At 38.9% G+C, this 21,920-nt stretch overlaps 1 protein-coding gene across 1 annotated transcript in view; it reads right to left on the reverse strand.

The window, feature by feature from the left end:
- Positions 1–21,920, reverse strand: part of PLA2G4A (phospholipase A2 group IVA) — a 172,849-nt gene that overhangs the window by 91,684 nt on the left and 59,245 nt on the right. Inside the window, exons 4-5 of the mRNA XM_086343323.1 lie at positions 7,107–7,255; positions 5,934–6,047 (exon numbers count right to left, since the gene is read on the reverse strand). Coding sequence (XP_086199449.1) covers positions 5,934–6,047; positions 7,107–7,255 — 263 coding nt within the window. The remainder of the gene's footprint in view (positions 1–5,933; positions 6,048–7,106; positions 7,256–21,920) is intronic.

A 21,920-nucleotide genomic window follows, 5' to 3' on the forward strand; every position in this document is an offset into this window, starting at 1 on the left:
CTTCCTTCACACATGAATGCTCTGCCCACCCCCACACCCCCACCGGCACTCATCTAGACGCCATTTCCTGAACATGCTTGTCCTTTCTAGTCCTGGAACTATGAGCAAAGGCTCAGGGCTCTTCTCTCCACCAGAATGGCCTTCTGACCTTTCAGTGACCCAACTGCATCCTGCCCTTAAGAGCAAGCCCCCACTACTGACCCACAAGGGTCCACTGTGACCACAGGCCCGTCCTCATTTCCAGCCGGCCACCCTCCCTGCGACTCTTTGTGCTCCAGCCACGCTCTCCCTCTCGCTGTTCTCAAGAAGTCAGGCAAACTTCTGCTTCAAGACCTTCCCACTCCAAGCGCCTTCTGCTTTCAGATAGCATCACAGATGCTATTCTTAGTCACATTTTTGGAACTGCATTTGCAACCCTCTTCACAGACATACGCCTACTCCCCTCTCCTCCTTCCTTGATTTATTTAGCTCTCTGTCCAACATAGGTATCCTTTACTTATTTATCTTACTAGGTATTGGGTTAGGCAAAAAGTTCATTCGGGTTTTCTGTACACTGTTATGGGAGTAACCTAAACAAAACTTTTGGCCAATCCAATAGAATGTGAGTTCCAGGAGGGGAAGGATTCCTGTTTGTTTGTGTATCGCTGAATAAGTAGTACCTAAAGACTGTTCACACAGTAGGTGCTCCATTGTTATTTGCAAAATGTATAAATGGATGAACAATTCCTCCGTATAATTCTCATTGTCTACACTGTCTACATGATTTATTTGGTACTTGCAATTACAATTCATAAATCCTGAACTCTAGTTACTGATGTGCTGAAGTGTGCTTAGGGATTAAACAGGCTGTTGTCTGCAGTCTGTTTTATTTTTTAGTTAGAAATTTATTTATTTTTTAATTGAAGGATAATTGCTTTACAGAACTGTGTTGGCTTCTGCCACACATCAACATGAATCAGCAATAGGTATACATATGTCCCATCCCTCTTGACCTGCAGTTTGTTTTCAAATGTATCAAGATGGAGACTTTCCTGGATGCTCAGTGGTCAGGACACCATAGTTTCACTGCTGAGAGGCTGGATTTGATCCCCAGTCAGGGAACTAAGATCTCACAAGCCTTATTATGGCCACTATATATATATATACATACATATATATACACACATATATATATATACATACATACACATACATAAGTATGTATCAAGATGGTTTGATGGATGGACCAGATAGAAAAATATGTGAAAAGCAAATAGCATAAAATGTTAATTGTAGAATCCAGGTAGCATTTATATGGGTATCCAATGTAAAAATATTTCAACGTTGCATATGCTTGGAAATTTTGATAAGAAAATTTAAAGAAAACAATAATACCTGTGAAAGGCCTTTTTTGGCTATATAAACTCCACTGCCCACCAACTATTCTCTATCACACCCCTCTATTTTATTTTCCCCAGAGTATTTATCACTGGCTGATGTTATGTTGATTATCCTTTTGCTTCCTGGTGCCTATTTACTTTTCCCCTCAACATGCAAGCTCCCTGGGAACCATCATTCACCATGTCCTCTGCTGTCTGCCCATCACCTGGAATATTCCCTGGAACACAATCAGTGTTGAACAAATCAATCAGTGAATAGATGTGTCATGAGACTGCTTATTCTATTACTTATCAGCCTACCATGAATGTTTACTCCTTCTCCAAACAGACTATTAGTTCCTTGAAAATTAAATTTTTGATAGCTTTCCTGATATTAAACAAAGTTTAGGTACACTGTAAAGACTCAGATTCTCATATTAAAAAATAAGCTACGGCTAGGTAAATACTTCAAAGATGCCTAAAAAAGATTTTTTTAATTATTACTTTATCATTTCATTAGATATCATTATTGCATTATCATTAGATTTTAATTATTACATTATCATTCTCCATATCTGTAAATGGGAGGCATTGGAAACTTCTGGGTAAAAACAGTCAAATGATAAACAAGACATTCTTTCTAGGGCATAGAAATTCATGAATTAAAAAGTATCTAGAAATAAGTTAATGGAGGGACTTTCCCTGGTGGTCCAGTGGTTGAGACTCGATGCTTCCAATGCAGCAGGTGCAGGCTCCAGCCCTGGACTGGGAAGATTCCATATGCCTCAGAGCAACTAAGCCTATGAGCCACAGCTACTGAGGCTGTGCCATAGAGCCCACGCTCCTAGAGCCCACGCTCAGCAACAAGAGAAGCCCCGACAATGAGAAGCCTGCACATCAGAATTAGAGACTAGCCCCTGCTCGCTGCAACTAGAGAAAAGCTAGCTGGCAGCAACAAAGACCCAGTGCTGCCAAAAATAAATAAATTTTAAGAAATAAATTAATTAATTAAAAAAAGAACTCTCATTCAGATTGAAACTACAAAGGACTCTTGAGAATGGTGTAATGAAAAAAAAGTTGCTTTGCCAACTGTTTTTTCAAGCACGGTAAAGAAAATAATTATATAAGCTACTCAAAATTCAGGAATGCACAAAGTCTTTTTCAGAGCCCGGCAGCCACACACCTGAGCATAGGAAATGACAGGAGAGGTAATGCATGTTTTCCTACAATTTCCTCTCTTAAAATCAATCTTTGAGTCATAGACTGAAGAGCAGAAAAAAACGTTCCATTTTGGAAAGGCCCATTGTGCTTACAAAGCCCTCAACAAGGGTCTGTTGAGAACTGACCTTAGTAACATGCCCAGGTAATGTTAGCCTTTAACCACCTCTAACTCTCTACCCAGTGCCTCCCAGCATGTACTTGCCAAGCTCTGTAACTTGTCATGCCTCAGCTTGCTTTCTTTTTTCAAGACTCCATGCCTTTGCAGTTTCTACTAGGAACTAGAATGCTCATAACTTCTTCTCTGCCTACTGAAATTCAGCTCTTTTCAAACATTTATATACTGCTTAATAGGCACACTCACATGTATGAGGCACTAAATACTATATGTATGGATGGCTAATCTATGTGAGTATTATATATATTTCTATAATCAATTATTCTTATATATTTTATATGTGGGTTCGATCCCAGGGTTGGGAAGATCCCTTGGAGTAGGAAATGGCACCTCCCTCCAGTATTCTTGCCTGTAAAATTCCATAGGCAAAGGAGCCTGGTGGGCTACAGTCCATGGGGCCTCAAAGAGTTGGACATGACTGAGCACATTTTAAATGTAATGTTATATACATAATGCATAAACTAATAGATAATCATATTTCATACAAAATTATATAAATATAAGTAATGCTCAAAATTCTCCAAGCCAGGCTTCAGCAATACGTGAACAGTGAAATTCCAGATGTTCAAGCTGGTTTTAGAAAAGGCAGAGGAACCAGAGATCAAATTGCCAACATCCACTGGATCATCGAAAAAGCAAGAGAGTTTCAGAAAAATATCTATTTCTGTTTTATTGACTATGCCAAAGCCTTTGACTGTGTGGATCACAATAAACTGTGGAAAATTCTGAAAGAGATGGGAATACCAGACCATCTGACCTGTCTCTTGAGAAACCAGTATGCAGGTCAGGAAGCAACAGTTAGAACTGGACATGGAACAACAGACTGGTTCCAAATAGGAAAAGGAGTACATCAAAGCTGTATATTGTCACCCTGCTTATTTAACTTATATGCAGAGTACATTATGAGAAACGCTGGGCTGGAAGAAGCACAAGCTGGAATCAAGATTTCCAGGAGAAATCTCAATAACCTCAGAAATGCAGACAACACAATCCTTATGGCAGAAATTGAAGAGGAACTAAGAAGCCTCTTGATGAAAGTGAAGGAGGAGAGTGAAAAAGTTGGCTTAAAGCTCAACATTCAGAAAACTAAGATCATGGCATCTGGTCCCATCACTTCATGGCAAATAGATGGGGAAAGAGTGGAAACAGTGTCAAACTTTTTCGGAGATCCAAAATCACTGCAGATGGTGATTGCAGCCAATTAAAAGATGCTTACTCCTTGGAAGGAAAGTTATGACCAACCTGGATAGGATATTGAAAAGCAGAGACATTACTTTGCCAACTAAGGTCCGTCTAGTCAAGGCTATGGTTTTTCCAGTTGTCATGTATGGATGTGAGAGTTGAACTGTGAAGAAAGCTGAGCACCAAATAATTGATGCTTTTGAACTGTGGTATTGGAGAAGACTCTTGAGAGTCCCTTAGACTGCAAGGAGATCCAACCAGTCCATCCTAAAGGAGATAAGTCCTGGGTGTTCATTAGAAGGACTGATGCTGAAGCTGAAACTCCAATACTTTGGCCACCTCATGCGAAGAGTTGACTTATTGGAAAAGAGTCTGATGCTGGGAGATATTGGGGGCAGGAGGAGAAGGGGACAACAGAGGATGAGATGGCTGGATGGCATCATCGATTTGATGGACATGAGTTTGAGTGAACTCCAGGAGTTGGTGATGGACAGGGAGGCCTGGCTTGCTGTGATTCATGGGGTCACAAAGAGTCGGACACGACTGAGCGACTGAACTGAACTGAATAATTATATCAGAGTATATTTAAATGTAATATGCATTACAATATATTTGCTATATTACATATAAATTATATAGATATATATAAATAGAATTAACTCATTTAATCATAGCGATTCTCCTATGAGATATTATCTCCACTTTGCATGCTCAGTCACTCAGTCATGTCCAACTCTTGAGACCCCATGGACTGTAGCCCACCATGCTCCTCTGAGCATTGAATTTTCCAGGCAAGAATACTGGAGTGGATTGCCATTTCCTCCTCGAGGGATCTCTACTTCACAGGTGAGTAAATCGAGATTCAGAGAAGCTAAGTGATTTTACCAGGATGAAACAGATGGTAAGAAACAAAGGTGGGATTTAAACACCAAACAACCTGGCTTCAAATGACAAAGTGTTAACAGCTATGTTCACTGTTTGACCTGCTCAAAATCACCTACTGATACGGATCCACACCTGGCCTCCTCTCATAACACACTCTTTATTCTGTCTTCCCACTGCACCCTGTATATACCTCACTGATACTTTATCTTGCTGTGTGGTGGTTTCTTTTCATCACATATATCTCCCTATACCCATTTGCTTTCCCAACCTCTACCTCACCTCTGCCCCAGATGAAGATAATTGAGGGAAAAGCTTCCTATATGTTATTCTTCTTTAGATGCCTTGAACACAACACAGTGATGGGTAGACTCCAGTAAACACTTGAAAGAGGAATGAATGAAATAACTTTAAAATGTGGCCAGTGTATCTCTTGGCACTGGACAGAAAACATATAGAAGACATGCTTCCTGGAGCAGCTAAAGGGATCAGTGGGGAGTGTGTGACTGCAGTGTTCATAAGGCACCAGGGTTCCTCTGACTACAAGAACTGATCAGGTAGTCCTCAGGGCTTAAGTCAGTTCTTAGGCATGCATGACCACTATTCTAAATTCCTGGCCTACAGGATGTTAGTTTGAAGAGGTTAAAAGATTCAGTCCCAATGAACAATATGTAATTATCATGGAGGTTCATGAAGAAAGAGATAATTCAGGATGGTAACTGTTAGGAAAGGAGGTAAGATTAAGAGATATGTACATTTAGGTGAGAGGAGAGAGATTTGGAAAATCATTTGAAGGGACAAAAACACTGAGCTGTACCCAACAAGAATAAATTAATGCATTGACACTTTCTGAATCCTGGTCTACCAGTTGCTTACATTTCTCATTGTACAATGCTTGTTTCCTGTAAAAAGAATCTAATGTTTGCTCAGTGTAAATAATTTTTCTAGAGTTTTATTATTCTCAAAAAAATTATTGAAATCTCAAAAACGCAGCACACCTAAGAAAAAAAGAAAGGAAGGAAGGGAAGGATTTCCAAACATTAAACTCCAACTTTCCAGATTAACTAGACTTTATCTGATATAAGGTTGAAAAATAATTCTGTTGTGTTGCTTACTTGATTGAAAATAAAAGGAACCTGTTTCTTCTCTCCCACTTTCATAGAAGATATGGGAAACGTTGTCGTCCCAAGAGTTTCATCCATAACATAATTGGCATCCATTAAAGTGATCTGTAGAGAGTTAAAAATAGAGCACAGGTATCAAATTTTTCCAGGATCTTTGGAAATTATATCTAAAATCTCCACCACACTTTAAAAAAATGAAAAATTTCAAGTAATATTTAATAGTCATTTGAAATCCTAAATATTCTACTAGTAATAATACTTTGTCTTTTCTGAGTTTCTAACATAATCATTCATGTTTTCACTTCTGTGACTGACCTGTTCATTATCACATTTTGAAAAATGAAATTTCTCCCATGTCAGAGAAAGAAGTTAATGTAGAAAACTCATGCAACGGTTGGAAAAGATCTATGTGAACTTATTTTAAAGCTAAGTATTTCAAATTTAAGCTAATAAAGTTAACTTATTTTGACATCCTAATCAATTGGCAATATTTTATCTTTTGTACTCGGATCCTCCCTTTTAAAACAGAAAGAATGTTTTCTCCAAAGTGCAATTGATTGGCATGGTTTAGTCAGTAAATCACTCTGACTCCTGTGACCCCATGGACTGTAGCAAAGTACATGGTGAGGATTAAAGACTCTGCTGCTGCTGCTGCTGCTGCTAAGTCGCCCCAGTCGTGTCTGACTCTGTGCGACCCCATAGACGGAAGCCCACCAGGCTCCCCCGTCCCTGGGATTCTCCAGGCAAGAACACTGGAGTGGGTTGCCATCTCCTTCTCCAATGCATGAAAGTGAAAAGTGAAAAGGAAGTTGCTCAGTCATGTCCGACTCTCAGCGACCCCATGGACTACAGCCTACCAGGCTCCTCCATCCATGGGATCCTCCAGGCAAGAGTACTGGAGTCGGGTGCCATTGCCTTCTCTGATTAAAGACTCTAGCCCCACCTAACTTCTGCATTTGGACGCTCACATACCTTGATGTGTAGCAGCTAGAAGCTCATCTACCATATACTGCACAGCTGTATTCCAACTACCTAACCAAGAAGGATGAAGGCAGTGAGAGGAAAAATTTGATGCTTTCAAGCTCAACTTGAAGATAACCGCCTCCCCCCCCCAGTGACTCACTTGACCCCCACTGACCCACTATCCCCCAATGACTCACTTACCTCCAAAATATTTTCCTGATTAGGATCCAAAATAAATTCAAAGGTCTCATTCCACACAGGGTTTATGTCATTATTGAAGTGTCTTGTTCTCTTCCTGCTGTCGGGGGTTGAAGAGATGAAAAGTTCCACATAGGGGTCTGGAGTGTCAACTATAGACATTAAACACAAGTGAGAAGGAAGCAAAAATGTGATTAAATTCTGATTTGTTTTTATTGACATGTGTTAGGTTATTTTCAATGAATCTACAATTACATATTTGAAATGTCTGAGACCAAATAATATATAATGGAAGACCATTGTAGGTTATATGCTTTCTAAATATTATGCCCCTCTACTTCCTAACAGTCCTGTGAGAGGGAATCATTTATTAGGAGACCTATTTAGAATTCCTCGGACTGCCTAGAGGTCATGGTCACTGCAATCAACATCTCAGTCCAACTGCAGACAATGGTAACAATCTCATTTAGCTAACCACAACATAACCTCTACCCCAGGACTACAATGGTGACAAGATTATGAGCTCAGGATCATCATGATTGTTTGTATTAGAAAAATTACCCAACTACGTTATTTGCCAAACCAAATAATGAAACCAGTGTGACAGAAATACTGTTTAAGGTTATAAAGCTGCCTTGGATGGTTGTACAAATTGTACACTGAAAAACTCTAACGGGAGGCATTTACAATAGTAGTCAATACATATTTCTGTATTTATTATGGGGGTACTCAATCAGATGGAAGTGAGTATATCAAGGAAGTGACAGCTTTTTCAGTTGCATGCAAAGACCCACTGAGTCAGGACATGATATGAGTACCATTTTAAACTGAGAGAAATAACTGTAATGAACTGTTTAAATTTCCTCCCTCTCTCTCTATATATTTAATAGCTAGGCAACTGACCCTGTGCGTGGAAATATTGATCATTCTCTCTTTAGTGGCTCCTCTGAATGCTCATCTTACACTACTGCACTTTTCTTACAAGACTGTGAACAACGTCTTCAGAATCTAACAACTATCACAATGTTTAAGGTCCCCTAACTTAAGGACTCAACTTTTCTCTTTAACACATCCTTTCCTGTGTGGCCATTATAACTCAAAACCACAAAAACCAGCCATCGAGTGATGACTGACAGGATTTCTGCTGAGCACTTCACACGCGGGAGTCTCATTCTAATCTCACAAAACAGCACTATAAAGTACTTTTAGTGTTGAGGCAACAAGAAATGAGAAGTGTTAATATCACACAGCTAGTAAGTATCAGAGCAAGATGCGACTGCAACGGTCATTCTCTCAATGACATCATGCTCTTAAGTGCTAAAGATGTGATCATAATGGGTGGCTTGCCAAGGAAAGAGGAGCTGGAAAGGAGTTTTGGAGAAGAAGAAGGGAGACAGGAGAAAGGGAAGAGAGGGAGAGTGGAAACAGAGAGGGTAAGGGTGGAAAGAAAGAGACAGAGGTGCAAAAGTTCACACAAAAAAAGATGCAAACATTGAAAACAAAGGAAAAGCAAAAACAATAGTTCTTAAATGACTGGCTTTCAAAGAATAATTTTTGGAATAATTTTTTAAAATATACTTTGTCCTTTTACAATAGTTATGGTCAAATAATGTAATTGATGCCCATCACAGTTCTTCTCTGTGGTTATCAGACTTTTTAAGTGGGCTTTTTGTTTTAACTGTTAAGTTAGAAGATCTACAAAAGAAGAATAAGCATTTGGGATTGTCATTTAGTTAATTTTTCCACTTGAAGTTTATGTATCATTAGTCAAGGGCAACTGAGTCTTAGACTGAGAGTATAAGATAAATGCCTAGGGTTTTGATTAAATACACAAAACTTTGACCCTCATTCCATAAGACCCATAATCAGATCTATAGAGAGAATGGGGATCTGCATTTTTAAACAATTACTCAGTTGATCTGAGGAGATCATGTCTGTTCACACTTTTGATATCTTTCTTTTAGACAGAAGGAAATAGCTAGTTATTTTCATTGAATTTATGTATTTCTTCATATTGAGATATGATTGATATGTAATATTGTGTAAGGTACACAGTGTATTGGTTTAGAACATTTATATATAGCAATTTCTAACTTGACGCTTTTCTCTCTCGACAGGTCAATGGCAGACAAATTAGAAGACTAACAGAAGACTAGGCAGGAAGGATGGCAAGAGAAAATGGGCCAAACAAGAGAAGGACATGCTACAAGGGGATTCAACTCACTCCTCAACCAAGAGATGACTGTTCCTTTTCCTTAACCACGCTTCTGCCATGTCACCAGTGCTCAGGGCTGCAAACCACAAATAAAACTACATATTTAGAATAGCAAGTAGAGGACTTCCTTAGTGGTCCAGTGGTTGAAAATCCACCTACCAATGCAGCGAATACAGGTTTGATCACTGGTCTGTGAAGATTCCACATGCCGTGGGGCAAATAAGCCCATGAACCACAACTCCTGGGCCTGTGTTCTAGAGTCCAGGCGTCATAACTAATGAGTCCGAGAGCCACGATTATTGAAGCCCCTGATCCTAGAGCCTGTGCTCCGCAACAAGAGAACCATCTGCAATGGGAATTCCACGCACTGCAATTAGACGGTAGTCCCTACTGGCCACGACTAGAGAAAGCCCACATGCAGCAAAGAAGACCCAGAGCAGCCAAAAATAACTAAATAAAATTATTAGAATCGCATGAGGTGGAAGAGTATAAAGAAAAATACCTTTCCTTTTCTGAGTAGAAGTAAATACATACTCTTAAAGAGAATATGCAATGCCACTTCACATTAAATGTACAAAAACGTAGCCCTTCCTCATCCCGTAAATTTAGTTTTTTGTGGGACTAATGCTCTTTCCCCCCCAACCCGCCCCAAAATATTAGAAGTGAAGAAGAAAATGGCAACCCACTCCAGTATTCTTGCCTGGGAAACCTCACGGACAGAGGAGTCTGGCGGGCTACAGTCCCTGGGGGCGTCAAGACTCAGACCCAACTTAGAGACTTAACAACAACAAGAAAATATTGGAAAACAAAAAAACAAGCAAAAGCTAATCTTGGAAAACAAAAAGTATGCCAGGAAGGGGAAGTAAACATGGTATACATCATTCACTCATTCAACAAATATTTGGGTGCCTACTGAACGCCAGGGACTGCCCTTCAAGAAGCGGTTTGAGGGAGTCAAACACGAAGGCGCAGATTTGAAATGTGGAAGTGAGTCAGATGCTAAGAGCCTAATTTTAGAGGCAAGGAAGACAAGCAGATACACTAACCTAGTGACTAGTAACTCAGTCACCCAGGTGGTTACACGCACATAATGTTAAATCGTAGGTGGAGAAATGGCCTTATGAGGTTTGATCTTTATTTGAATCTTTGAAAAAGAGAAGGGACAGGTTTTCTCCAGTCAAATAAGAAAGAGAAAGTAGAAAGTGAAGTTCTTTGTGAGGAACTAGATAGGGGAAGGAAGCAGCAAATTGAAGTGGCATGAATCAACCAGCGATATTACCATCTTCTCATTTTGGACTCTCATTGGGTCATATGCTTTTCCAGATTCTAACTCTTGCAAAATAATTAAGAAATCCCATACAACATGATGCCAGCCCTGTGTTTATATGTCAGAACATCAACAGATTTTTTTTTTTTTAATCTTTTGGCCATGCCACATGGCGTGAGGAATTTAGTTCCCCAGTCTGGAAGTGACCCATGCCTCTTGCACTGGCAGTGCAGTTTTAACCACTGGACAAGGGAAGTCCAATGGACAGTTTTTAAAAAAGAAAAAATTGAAATCTGGTGCAAAGCTGTCATTTTAGATTCTTATTTTTACTTTTGAATACAGTCAATACTCTAAAAGTTTTTGTCAAGACTGATGGTTTTTCTAGTTTTGCTTCATTAATAAGACACATCGAAGAGGAGACATCAAAGGTTGCTAGACAGTGGAAAACCACTGACAGCTGCAAACCGTGATACTGCAATCTGCACCATTGCTTATCTCTGCAAGTTAAGAAACAGCTGTATCAGTGGTGGGCAACACAGGATGAAAGGAAGTTTTAAGAAGCTATTTTAAAATTGGATTAAGAGAATTACATATCTCAGCTCACTTTAAAAAAAACATAATCTATAATCTTCATTGGCAGGAAGCTCTGAAAGGGGACATCAGTCCATTTTTGACAGCAAAACATAGCCCATACTTTAGAGTAATTCCTAGAAATGCATTAAGGGGAGAAAAAGTCAAACACGTGAAAAAAAAAAAAAAACTTTATTTCATGCCTTTGTGAATTAATGCCTATCGGATTAACAGGGTGTTGAGCCACTGATTCAGCTTCACCTTGATTAGCTCCAATGAAAGAGGTGGTAAAGATGCAATGTGTGGGCACAGACTTTCTTACATTGTTTCCTTTTGTTTGAATCGTGACTAACAGAAATGTTGGCGGTGTGAGATACAGATCTTTTTTGCTCCCATAAAGATGACATGAAACTACACGCATCAGAAATAACTTCAGAATTCCCGGGTTGTAAAACTTCTCATAAACTTCAGTAGTTGAAGGAGTGCCCGCCTAAAGTCATAACAAGGCCATCTGTCATTTCAGCTTTGTCTGAGTCATATATTATGACTCATCACAGAAGCTGGTGGCAGCTTCCAAACTCCTAGTTTGATCTTAAATATGCTCCATTTGCTTTCTCATATCCACTTTGCTCAGTAGCACCTTAAACCCTTTGCTTCAAATAAAGATGACTCGTGCTGTGCTTAGTTGCTTCAGTCATGTCCTACTCTTTGCAATCCCGTGGACTGTAGTCCACCAGGCTCCCCGTCCATGGGATTTCCCAAGCAAGAATACTGGATTTGACTGCCATGCCCTCTTCCAGGGGATCTTCCTGATCTAGGGATCAAACCTGAGTGTCCAGAGTCTCCTGCATTGCAGGTGGATTCTTTACTGCTGAGCCACTGGTAAAGCCCAAAGATGCCCCATAATGTTACAATTCATGTGATATACGCAACAAACAAACAAACAAACAAACAAAAAACAAAGGAAAAGTCCCCCCACCAAATCTACAGTAAAATATCCCATTCTGGGGACTTCCCTGGTGGTCCAGTGGTTAAGAATTCACTTTTCAATGCAGAGGACTCAGGTTGGATATCTGGCCAAGGAACTAAGATCCTACATGCCTCTGAGCAACGAAGCCCATGAGCTGCAATTGGAGCCTACACGCCACATCTGAGAGTCTGTGCCCCACAATGAAAGATCCTGCATGATGCAGCAAAAGGGCCAAGTGCTACATCTAAGACCCAAGGCAGCCAGATAAATTAAAAAAAAAAAACAAAACCCATTCTGAATAGCTGCAATCCACTGACAATGAGCTTAAAGTAGTGTTTCCCAAAACACAGTCCACTAAAGTATCTCCACAGAATCACCTGGAGTGTTAAAATGCAGACACCTTGCATTTTCAGTCTTCAGCATGGACCTGGAAATCTGCATTTTAACAACTTTATCAGATGATACTTAGGCACACAAGTTTGAAAAGTGGGGTTTAAAGTACATTATGACAATCACATATCACTGGCTTCCCTGGTGGCTCAGATAGTAAAGAATCCACCTGCAATGCAGGAGCCCCGGGTTTGGCTCCTGGGGCAGGAAGATCCCCTGGAGAAGGAAATGGCAACCCATTCCAGTATTCTTGCCTGGAGAATTCCATGGACAGAGGAGCCTGGTGGGCTATAGTCTATGGGGTTGCAAAGAGTCGAACACGACTGAGCAGATAGCACACACATGACAATCAAATGAAGAACAATGGTTTAATAACACCCACAGAAAAGTAGGAACATTTTGGCACTGAGAAGTCAACAAGCTCACCAGACTTTGTCATGGAGTTATTCTGCCTGTAGACTATATTAAGCACAATAAATTAATTCATGTCTGTTTCTCTCTAGCCATTAAACACATTTTCAAGTGACCAAATGAAAACAAATCCAAGAATAAAGTACATGAGGGTGTGTGAGCTGGCAATCTATTTAAGGTGATGGACTAATATTCAGGTGTTCTACTTCAGTTGCCACCAAAGTATGAATGCCATAGTAAGACCAAAAATTAAATAATAATTTGTTGAAAAAATGCCTCTAAATACTATCTTCCAGTGGGGTCACTCCTTTAAATATTTATGATTTAGGAATAATAATTAGATGGAGAACTTAAAGCTTTTAAACTTAAAGGTTTAAAAACATAAATGTTTTATGATGCCAACCTTTTCACTATTTCCACATTTTTTGTTGTTCAATTGCTAAGTCACGTCTGACTCTTTGCAACCCCATGGACGGCACCACACCAGAGGAGTGGTGCTCTCTGTGCACACACAAGGGAGTACAGGCTCCTCTGTACTTCACTACTTCCCAGAGGTTGTTCAGATTAATGTCCATCGAGTTGGTGATGCTATCTAACCTTCTCATCCTCTCCCGACCCCCTCTCCTTCTGCCCTCAATCTTTCCCAACACCAGGATCTTTTCCAAAGAGTCAGCTCTTCACATCAGATGGCCAAAGTATTGGAGCTTCAGCAACAATCCTTTCAATGGATATCCAGGGTTGATTTCCTTTAGGATTGACTGCTTTGATCTCCTTGCTGTCCAAGGGACTCTCAAGAGTCTTCTCCAACACCACAGTTTGAATGCATCAATTCGGGGCTCAGGCTTCTTCCGCGCTCCCTGCACCAAGCCAGCTCATTTACTAACATAAACCCTGGGAAAGTGATGGTTAGCTCCACTATAAACATATGAATTTCAGTAACAGTTTAGTTCCTTCCTTAATGTAATATTTTTATTGAAGTATAAGATAGATGCAGAAAAATTATTAATAGATGATTTTAATCATACAGTTTGCTGAATTTTCATAAAAGGAATTCATCCATGATACCACCACCCGGATCGAGATACAGAACAATATCAGCACTCCAAAAGCCTTCCCCATCTCCTCCAGAAGGGTGACCATTACATTGTCACTAGAGAATACTTTTACTTGTATTTGTATCCTTATATAAATAGAATCAAGAACAGTATGTACTCCTGTACTTATCAGTCTGGCTTACTCTGCTCACCATTAAGTTTGTGAGATTCATCCGTATCGACACATTCATTCATTCCTAGAGTAAACTGTTTTACTGTCTGAGCATTTCATAAAATGTTTATCCATTCCACCGTTAGTGGGCGTTGGATTGTTTCTACTTTGGGCTATTACTAATGGTGCTGCTATGAACAGTCGTGGACGAGACATTTGGTGCACACATTTTTATGTTTCTGACGTGAAATTCCTAAGAATGCAATTCCTTGGATGTGGAATTATTATGCCTTTGCACATCCTGGTGTTAATACTCACATGGCAGAAATCCTTCTCCATATTTAATAGTCACTTTTGTCATTTTAAACATCCGGTGGACATGTAACAATATCTCACTGTAGATTAAATTCACACATCTTGCATGACTATCTGAGGTTGAATAATTCTTTATGTGTTTCTATCGGTCTGTTGGATATGTTCTTAAGTAAAAGACATACTCAAAATCTTGTCCAATAAACTTGGCATTATTAATTAGAAATGCTGCCTTTAACCCTATTACTACAATAAAAACATTTCGTTAATCAAGAGGTTGAATAAGTGTTGATGGACTTACAGACTGTCTGCTGTATTCATTTAAGCTTGTAGCAACTCCAATTAGTATTATTACAGTTTATAATAAATAATAGTTTTATCATAAATTATTATGATAATTATCATTGCATTTTAAGTAATTTATTATACTGTAAATTATTATTATTATTTTATTTCAGCACTTAAAAAATGTCATTCTGTTACCTCATGGCTCCGATCTGGTCTGTTGAGGAATTTACTTTCAGTTTTTTGCTTTTCTCTTGTTCAGTTGCCCAGTCGTGTCTGACTCTTTGCGACCCCATGGACTGCAGCACGCCAGGCTTCCTTGTCCTTCACCACCTCCCAGAGTTTGTTCAAACTCATGTCCGTTGAGTCGTGATACTACCTAACCATCTTATCCTCTGTCTCCCCTTTCTCCTCCTGCTGTCAATCTTTTCCAGCATCAGGGTCTTTTCCAATGAGTCAGCTCTTGCTATTCTGAATATGTCTTTTCCCCTCTGGATGTTTTTAGGATGTTCTTTGCCTTTAGTTTTCAACAGTTTTAATGCAATATGCATAATATCCGATTTTTTTGTATTTACCCTTGAGTTCATAACAGCATTTTTATCAGTTATAGAAAATTCTCAGCCATTATATCTTCAAATATTATTTCTGCCCCATTCTCTTTCTCTTCCCCAGAGATTTTTAAATCATACCCCAGATATTCATTATACTTTAAACTATATTTTATTTCACATTTTGTTCTCTGTATTTTAGTCTGGATACTTTCTACTGGCCTATTCAGTTTACTAATTCTCTCTCTTCAACTTCCTTCAGTTCAGTTCAGTTCAGTCGCTCAGTCATGTCCGAATCTTTGCAACCCCATGAATTGCAGCATGTCAGGCCTTCCTGTCCATCACCAACTCCCGGAGTTCACCCAAACTCATGTCCATCAAGTCGGTGATGCCATCCAGCCATCTCATCCTCTGTCATCCCCTTCTCCTCCTGCCCCCAATCCCTCCCAGCATCAGAGTCCTTTCCAATGAGTCAACTCTTCACATGAAGTGGCCAAAGTATTGGAGTTTCAGCTTTAGCATCATTCCTTCCAAAGAACACCCAGGACTGATCTCCTTTAGGATGGACTGGTTGGATCTCCTTGCAGTCCAAGGGACTCTCAAGAGTCTTCTCCAACACCACAGTTCAAAAGCATCCATTCTTCGGTGCTCAGCTTTCTTCACAGCCCAACTCTCACATCCATACATGACCACTGGAAAAACCATAGCCTTGACTAGATGGACCTTTGTTGGCAATCATTAGGAAGGCATTATCTTGAACATTTGGGGATATGTGCAGCCTACAACCCAGAATTTTTAAAGGTCAGTCTACTTCTTATCCATTCTCATCCAAAACCTCCCAACTGAGGGCCTGGGGCGTTTCCTTGGCCCCTTTTATTTGGCAGTTCTAATACCCATTTTTCTTTTCCTCTTAGCACGATGATACTGCCAACAACACTGCTTTGCTTTTCTCATATTTTGTGTTGGCTTCTTAGCCTGTTGCCTTGCATAAATTACAAATTTGCCTCCTATACATGGTGCAGGTGCTGACTTCCAGGCTTCTCTATGCTTCTCTTCTCTCGGGGATCTTGTCCGTCAAATTCTAACTGACTTGGTGCTGACATCCAGCTTTCATATCCCCAAGTCCTTTGAGATTGCAAAGTTCTAGTGAACTCCCTGCTTCTTCACTACTTGGCCACGCCTCACATCCTCATCACCCCTACACCCACTGAGATTCCACAGTGGATTGAGCGGGAAGTGGCTAGCAGAATACTGGACCTAATTCAGTGACTTCTCCTCTCACTGAGATCTTAGTCCCGCAAATCCTAGTTGACTCAGCGGCTTTTCAATCTTTCAGACATTTAAAAAATTAATTTAATCTGTGTTTTCTAAATTGCTCTTAGGAAAAAGGAATGCTCCACTGTTAGTTACTTCAGCATAGTCCAAAGTTCATTTAACTATTAACTTGAACAAACATATAACTAATCCCTATTCTTTTTTATTTCCATCCTCCACGTGGTTGTTCAAACATTTACTGCTTTTCTTGAGTCGCCTACCCTACTCACTATTTCTCATCTAAGAAAACAACTCGGGTTCACACTTCACTAGGAAAACAAGAAGGAGAAGATTAAATGTTCTCTTCTAGTTTCTCTTCCCCATCCCTCACAATTTAAAAAATATATTTATAATAGGAAATTGTATTTATTCATACTTAAATTCTTCCCTGATGTCTTAGAAGAATAAGTTTCCATACACTGTTTTCTCAGTTTCAGACTACTCCACCTCCTTTCAGAGATTTCTCATTTATTTATCTCCAACCCCAAATGTAATCTGTATATATTTGCTTGGGCATGGTTACTTCCTTTCAACCTATAAATATAAACAAACATCGATTATTCTAAAAAACAAACACAACTTTAATTGATTCTGCCAATTCCTCAAGATCTTTCCTCTGTTCCATCAAAGTTTTTTGGAAAAATAATATTGTTTATATTTACTGCTTCTAAGTCCCATTACCCATAAACTCCTAACCTATTATGCTCTGCCTTATTTTATTACCATCATCAGTCTATTCTCTCTCATTTCACAATTTTATTGAGATGTAATTGGCAAATGACACTGTGTAAGTTAGAGGCATACAGTGTGATTATTTGCTACACATACCTACCTGCCAAATGATTATCACAGCTGAGGTAGTTAACACCTCCTTTTCCTAACATAATTGCCTTTTCTTTTTTATGGTAAGAACATTCAAGATCTACTTTCCTAGCTAATTTCAGGAGCATAATACACATTTGTTTGTTTGTTTAATTTTAGATTCATTTATTTATTTGACTGTGCCAGGTCTTAGTTTTGGCACATGGGATCTAGTTCCCTGACCAGGGAAGGAACTCAAGTCCCCAGCATTGGGGGCACAGAGTCTTAGCCACTGGACCACCAGGGAATTCCCAGAAACAAAGTACAATGCTATTAGCTACACTCAGCATGCTGTACATTACAGCCCCAGAACTTATTCTTCTTATAACTGGAAGTGTGTACTTTTTAACAAACATCTCTCTATGTCCACCTCCTCCTCTCATTAACCCCTGACAGTCACCATGCCCCTATCATAACTTCAATGTAAAATTCAGTAGGTTTTTTTTTTTTGTCTCAATTTTCATTTGATTTGGCATATATGCAATGCCCTTTACGCAATTATCTTCTTTTGTGTTCAAAACATCTTTTTTTTTCCTTCTGATTCCCTAAATACATCTCTGTTTCCTCATTGTATCTGAAATCTTTTACCCCCAGTTTAGTTAGAAACTAACCCCAGTGGTAAGAAATCTTACCACTAAACTATGGACTTTCTCGTCATTGGTCTTACAAATCTCCATTAGAATGTTTTAGAAGAAAGTGAACTCTAAAACATTTAGTGTTAACGTAGTCAAAAACATTTGAAAAGGAATTATCACAGCTACTTATACAGTTTTGGGGGTTTTTTTGTGGCCCTATCACACAGCATGTGGGATCTTAGGTCCCTGACCAGGAAGCAAACCCATGTCCCCTGTAGCAGATGGACAGAGTTCTCACCCCTGGACCCCCAGGGAAGTCCTATTCAGTCTTAAGAATACTCATTGTGCACCCTTCAAGTCACACGGCACATATCAATCCTATAGTATAACTATTCTCAGATCCTCTAAAGCCAATCATCTTCAGGTTTAAATGGCAGTCGTCATACATTCCTCCTTGCAGCCTTGAGGAAATGACAAATACAAGATTCTTCATTACACACCCATATATCATCCATTGCTAAGTAGTCCATTTTGAATTTTTTTTTCCCTAAATGCAAAAGGAAAGAAAAAACAAAGCAAAAGAAAACCAAAAAAACTAAAATAAAAATGTGTTCTTTTCCCCAAATTTCTTATTTTATTAATAGTACCATCATTTCTAGCTGTTTGAGCCAGAAACATGAGAGTCATTCTCCTTTCCTCACAGCTCCTGTTTCCAACTTTTACCTATTTCACCTTTAACATGCTGGCTCCTCAGTTCCTCTCGAAATGTCACCTACCCAGTTCAACTAAGTCACCTGGACTAGTCACAGAATTGTGTCTGTTGCTTGTTAACCCACATCCAAGCCACTCTCCATAATACTGCCATACTTGTCTTTGTGAAACACTCTTGACCTTCAGTGCAAGCCTAACCACTGTGATAACAGGCCTACAAGGGCCTCCCCCACTGGACCCCAGGTTTCTTTCTGGTCAGTGACCCTCCTCCAACAGGCACTAGAACATTCAGGCCATGGAGCATCTCTGGAATCCACACATTTCAAACACGCTGCACAGTCACATTGATGGCAGAAGCATCTGTTCTATCCAAGAGAACATTGCTTCTCTTTTACTTAAGCATATCATTGTGTTTTCATTGGACAGTTTAGCTGATAGCTAAACACTAGTCATTTATAACTAAATGTTATTCACGTCTTTGTCCTTGTCCTAAGACTATCCAAGATAAGGGTCTAAAGACGGTACATTTAAAAGATGCATGGAATGAGATGTTCTCTCTATGCTTCCCTTATCTAGTTCATAAGTCAACTTCTATTTTCCTCTCGGGTTACATCGGGCACTGCCCATCGTGTCTCCTAGTGGCCTCATCTTCATAAAATAAAAATAATTCCACATAATCTTTAACTAGCTCTCAGCAATACTGCAGAAGTGGTGACCTTTATTATAGGCACAACCATCTCTCCTCTCTAACTTCTTTCCACTCTTTGTTAGTATGTTTCATACTTCCTAGTACTTTGTCCTACCCTATTTATTTGCATTTTAATACACAAATATCAATGTCATTTATTTTTTTCCAAGTGAATTTGAATTTAACTTTTATTTCCAAGTAGTAAACACAAATATAAATGAATAAATAAGAAAATCTCCAAATCCCAGAGTGCCTTCCTTAATAACTCAAAAAATAGGGCAAAATGCTAAGGGTTTATGAGTAGCAGCCCCTACTCCCTCCAGAATGGGCTCAAAATTAGAATTGTTATGGCTATAGGTGCAACCCCTGCAAATTGCTGGAAATGCAGAAGCTGGAAAAGTTAGTGAAGAATTCGATGTGGTTTAGTAAAACAGATCTTTGACAGTGATTCTATATAAACTGGGGAGAGACGTGCAAAACCCTTATAATTAAGGCAGCATCGTCTGGAACTCAAATAATTATAGAATGCTTTTTCTTCATTTTAAATTATGAAGCCAAAAAATTTTATTTAACACTGTTTGGGGATCCCTTTATCAGGCAGAGTCTCCAATTTGAACACCTCCTATTTTTCACTTTCCTTTTTTCTCACAGCCTCTGATCTTGCATGGTGTCTTCTCAGTGTCACATGTTTCCTTTTGAAATGAATATGAAACTATCAGAATGTACCATCAGCCAAATCGATGTCAGAAAGAAAGCCCAATAACATCTACTCACAATTGACTTGGTACATTTTGTACTAACAAATGACTTACTAGAGTAACGAAGCAAGCTACCATCTGGTGTATAGCAAAAATGATTTATTGTAAAGAATGCTGGTGTTGATGAAAGAACAAAGATACATGGAAAATGACCCAAAGAAAGCTAAACATAGATCTAAAACAGAACATCAAGTTTTGTTGTTGCCTGCATTGCCCTCTTAATTAAATCTCTATGATACCCTTTTGGAAGAAAACAAAAATACTTCTGTTATCAGTATTTCTGCTTGGAACGTTTTAAAGATTCATAAACTAGGGATGTTTATTGGAATCCCTTTAGGTTGGAGAGTAAATCTCTAGAAATTCTTCTGTAGTATTATAAATCATATTAATATATTTATATCATTAATTTTAGCTATGTGGATTTATCAATATATTATATGTATATAGAATTCCACTCTATGCAAGAATAATTCTTTTTCATTAAAACAGGAGTTCTTAACTTTGACATTACTGACATTTGAGGGGTAGATAATCCTTTGCTCTGGGGCACTGTCTGTGACCTATAACCACTAGAAACCAGCAGGATCTCCCAACTGTGACAACTAAAAATGTCTCCAGGGACTTCCCTGATGGTCTGATGGTTAAGACTTCATGCTTCCAATGCAAGGGGTGCAGGTTTGATCCCTGGTCAGGGAACTAGTATCCTACATGCCTCACAGGGTGGCCAAATAAATTAAAAAATAAAATAAAAAATAAATCAAGACAAAAATGTCTCCAGACATTTCCCAATGTGCCTGGGGCTAAAACTAATCACCACTTTAGAACCATTGCACTAGAGGGCATTATCCCTGCTATCTGATATTTATTCTTGGGATAAATCATTAGAAATTAACCAAATTCCCTAAGTAGTATAATTCAATGGGCTATGTCAATCCCATTTTTAAAATATTTTCTTATACTTTTTCCAAATTGAAATATCCCACATCCATATCCATTCCAGACATTAAAACTCTACTTAAGTTATAAAACCCATCTCTACCTCTATTCAAGCTGTAAAGTCTTCTCAGAAGCTTACTGTCAACACTTTTCAAAATTAGTAATACTGTGTAATCTAAACACACAATCTCTGAGCTATTTACACTCATTTCATCCTCCCAACTAGGTTATAAATAGCTCAAAGGCAAAGCTGCTGCACGAATAGACATCAGCATGAGACAGGCTTGAGTTCTAGCCCCAAAACAGAACAGCTGTGTGATTCGGGGTTATTCATTTAATGTCTTTAAACAAATCCCTACATTGGTAAAATTAACAACATCACATATCTCACAGTGCTACAGAAATGAGTATATGAAATATAAAATCCTAAGAACTCTGCTTAGCATTTTTGTTTATTCATTTAACAAACACATTGCATACATTATGCATCAAGCACTTTTCCAAGTGTTTCACAATCGCATTTAATCCTCATTAAAAAAAGTCTAGGAGGCAGGAAGGATAAATTAGTTTAAGGTTAACATAAACACACTACCATTAACATACATAAAATAAATAACCAACAAGGACCTCCTATATAGCACAGGGAACACTTTGTAATTACCAATAAAGGAAAAAAATCTGAAATAATCATATATATGTGTGTGTGTGTGTGTGTGTGTGCGTGTGCACATAATTGATTCAGCACGCACTGATGACATTAACAATGCTGGGATAAGCACTGGGTTATGTGTAACATTTCT

This window comes from Bos grunniens, chromosome 16 (genome assembly GCF_055505025.1).
Source record: "Bos grunniens cultivar Pamir isolate PY7600 chromosome 16, Bosgru_T2T1.0, whole genome shotgun sequence".
In the NCBI taxonomy this organism is placed as follows: domain Eukaryota; kingdom Metazoa; phylum Chordata; class Mammalia; order Artiodactyla; family Bovidae; genus Bos; species Bos grunniens.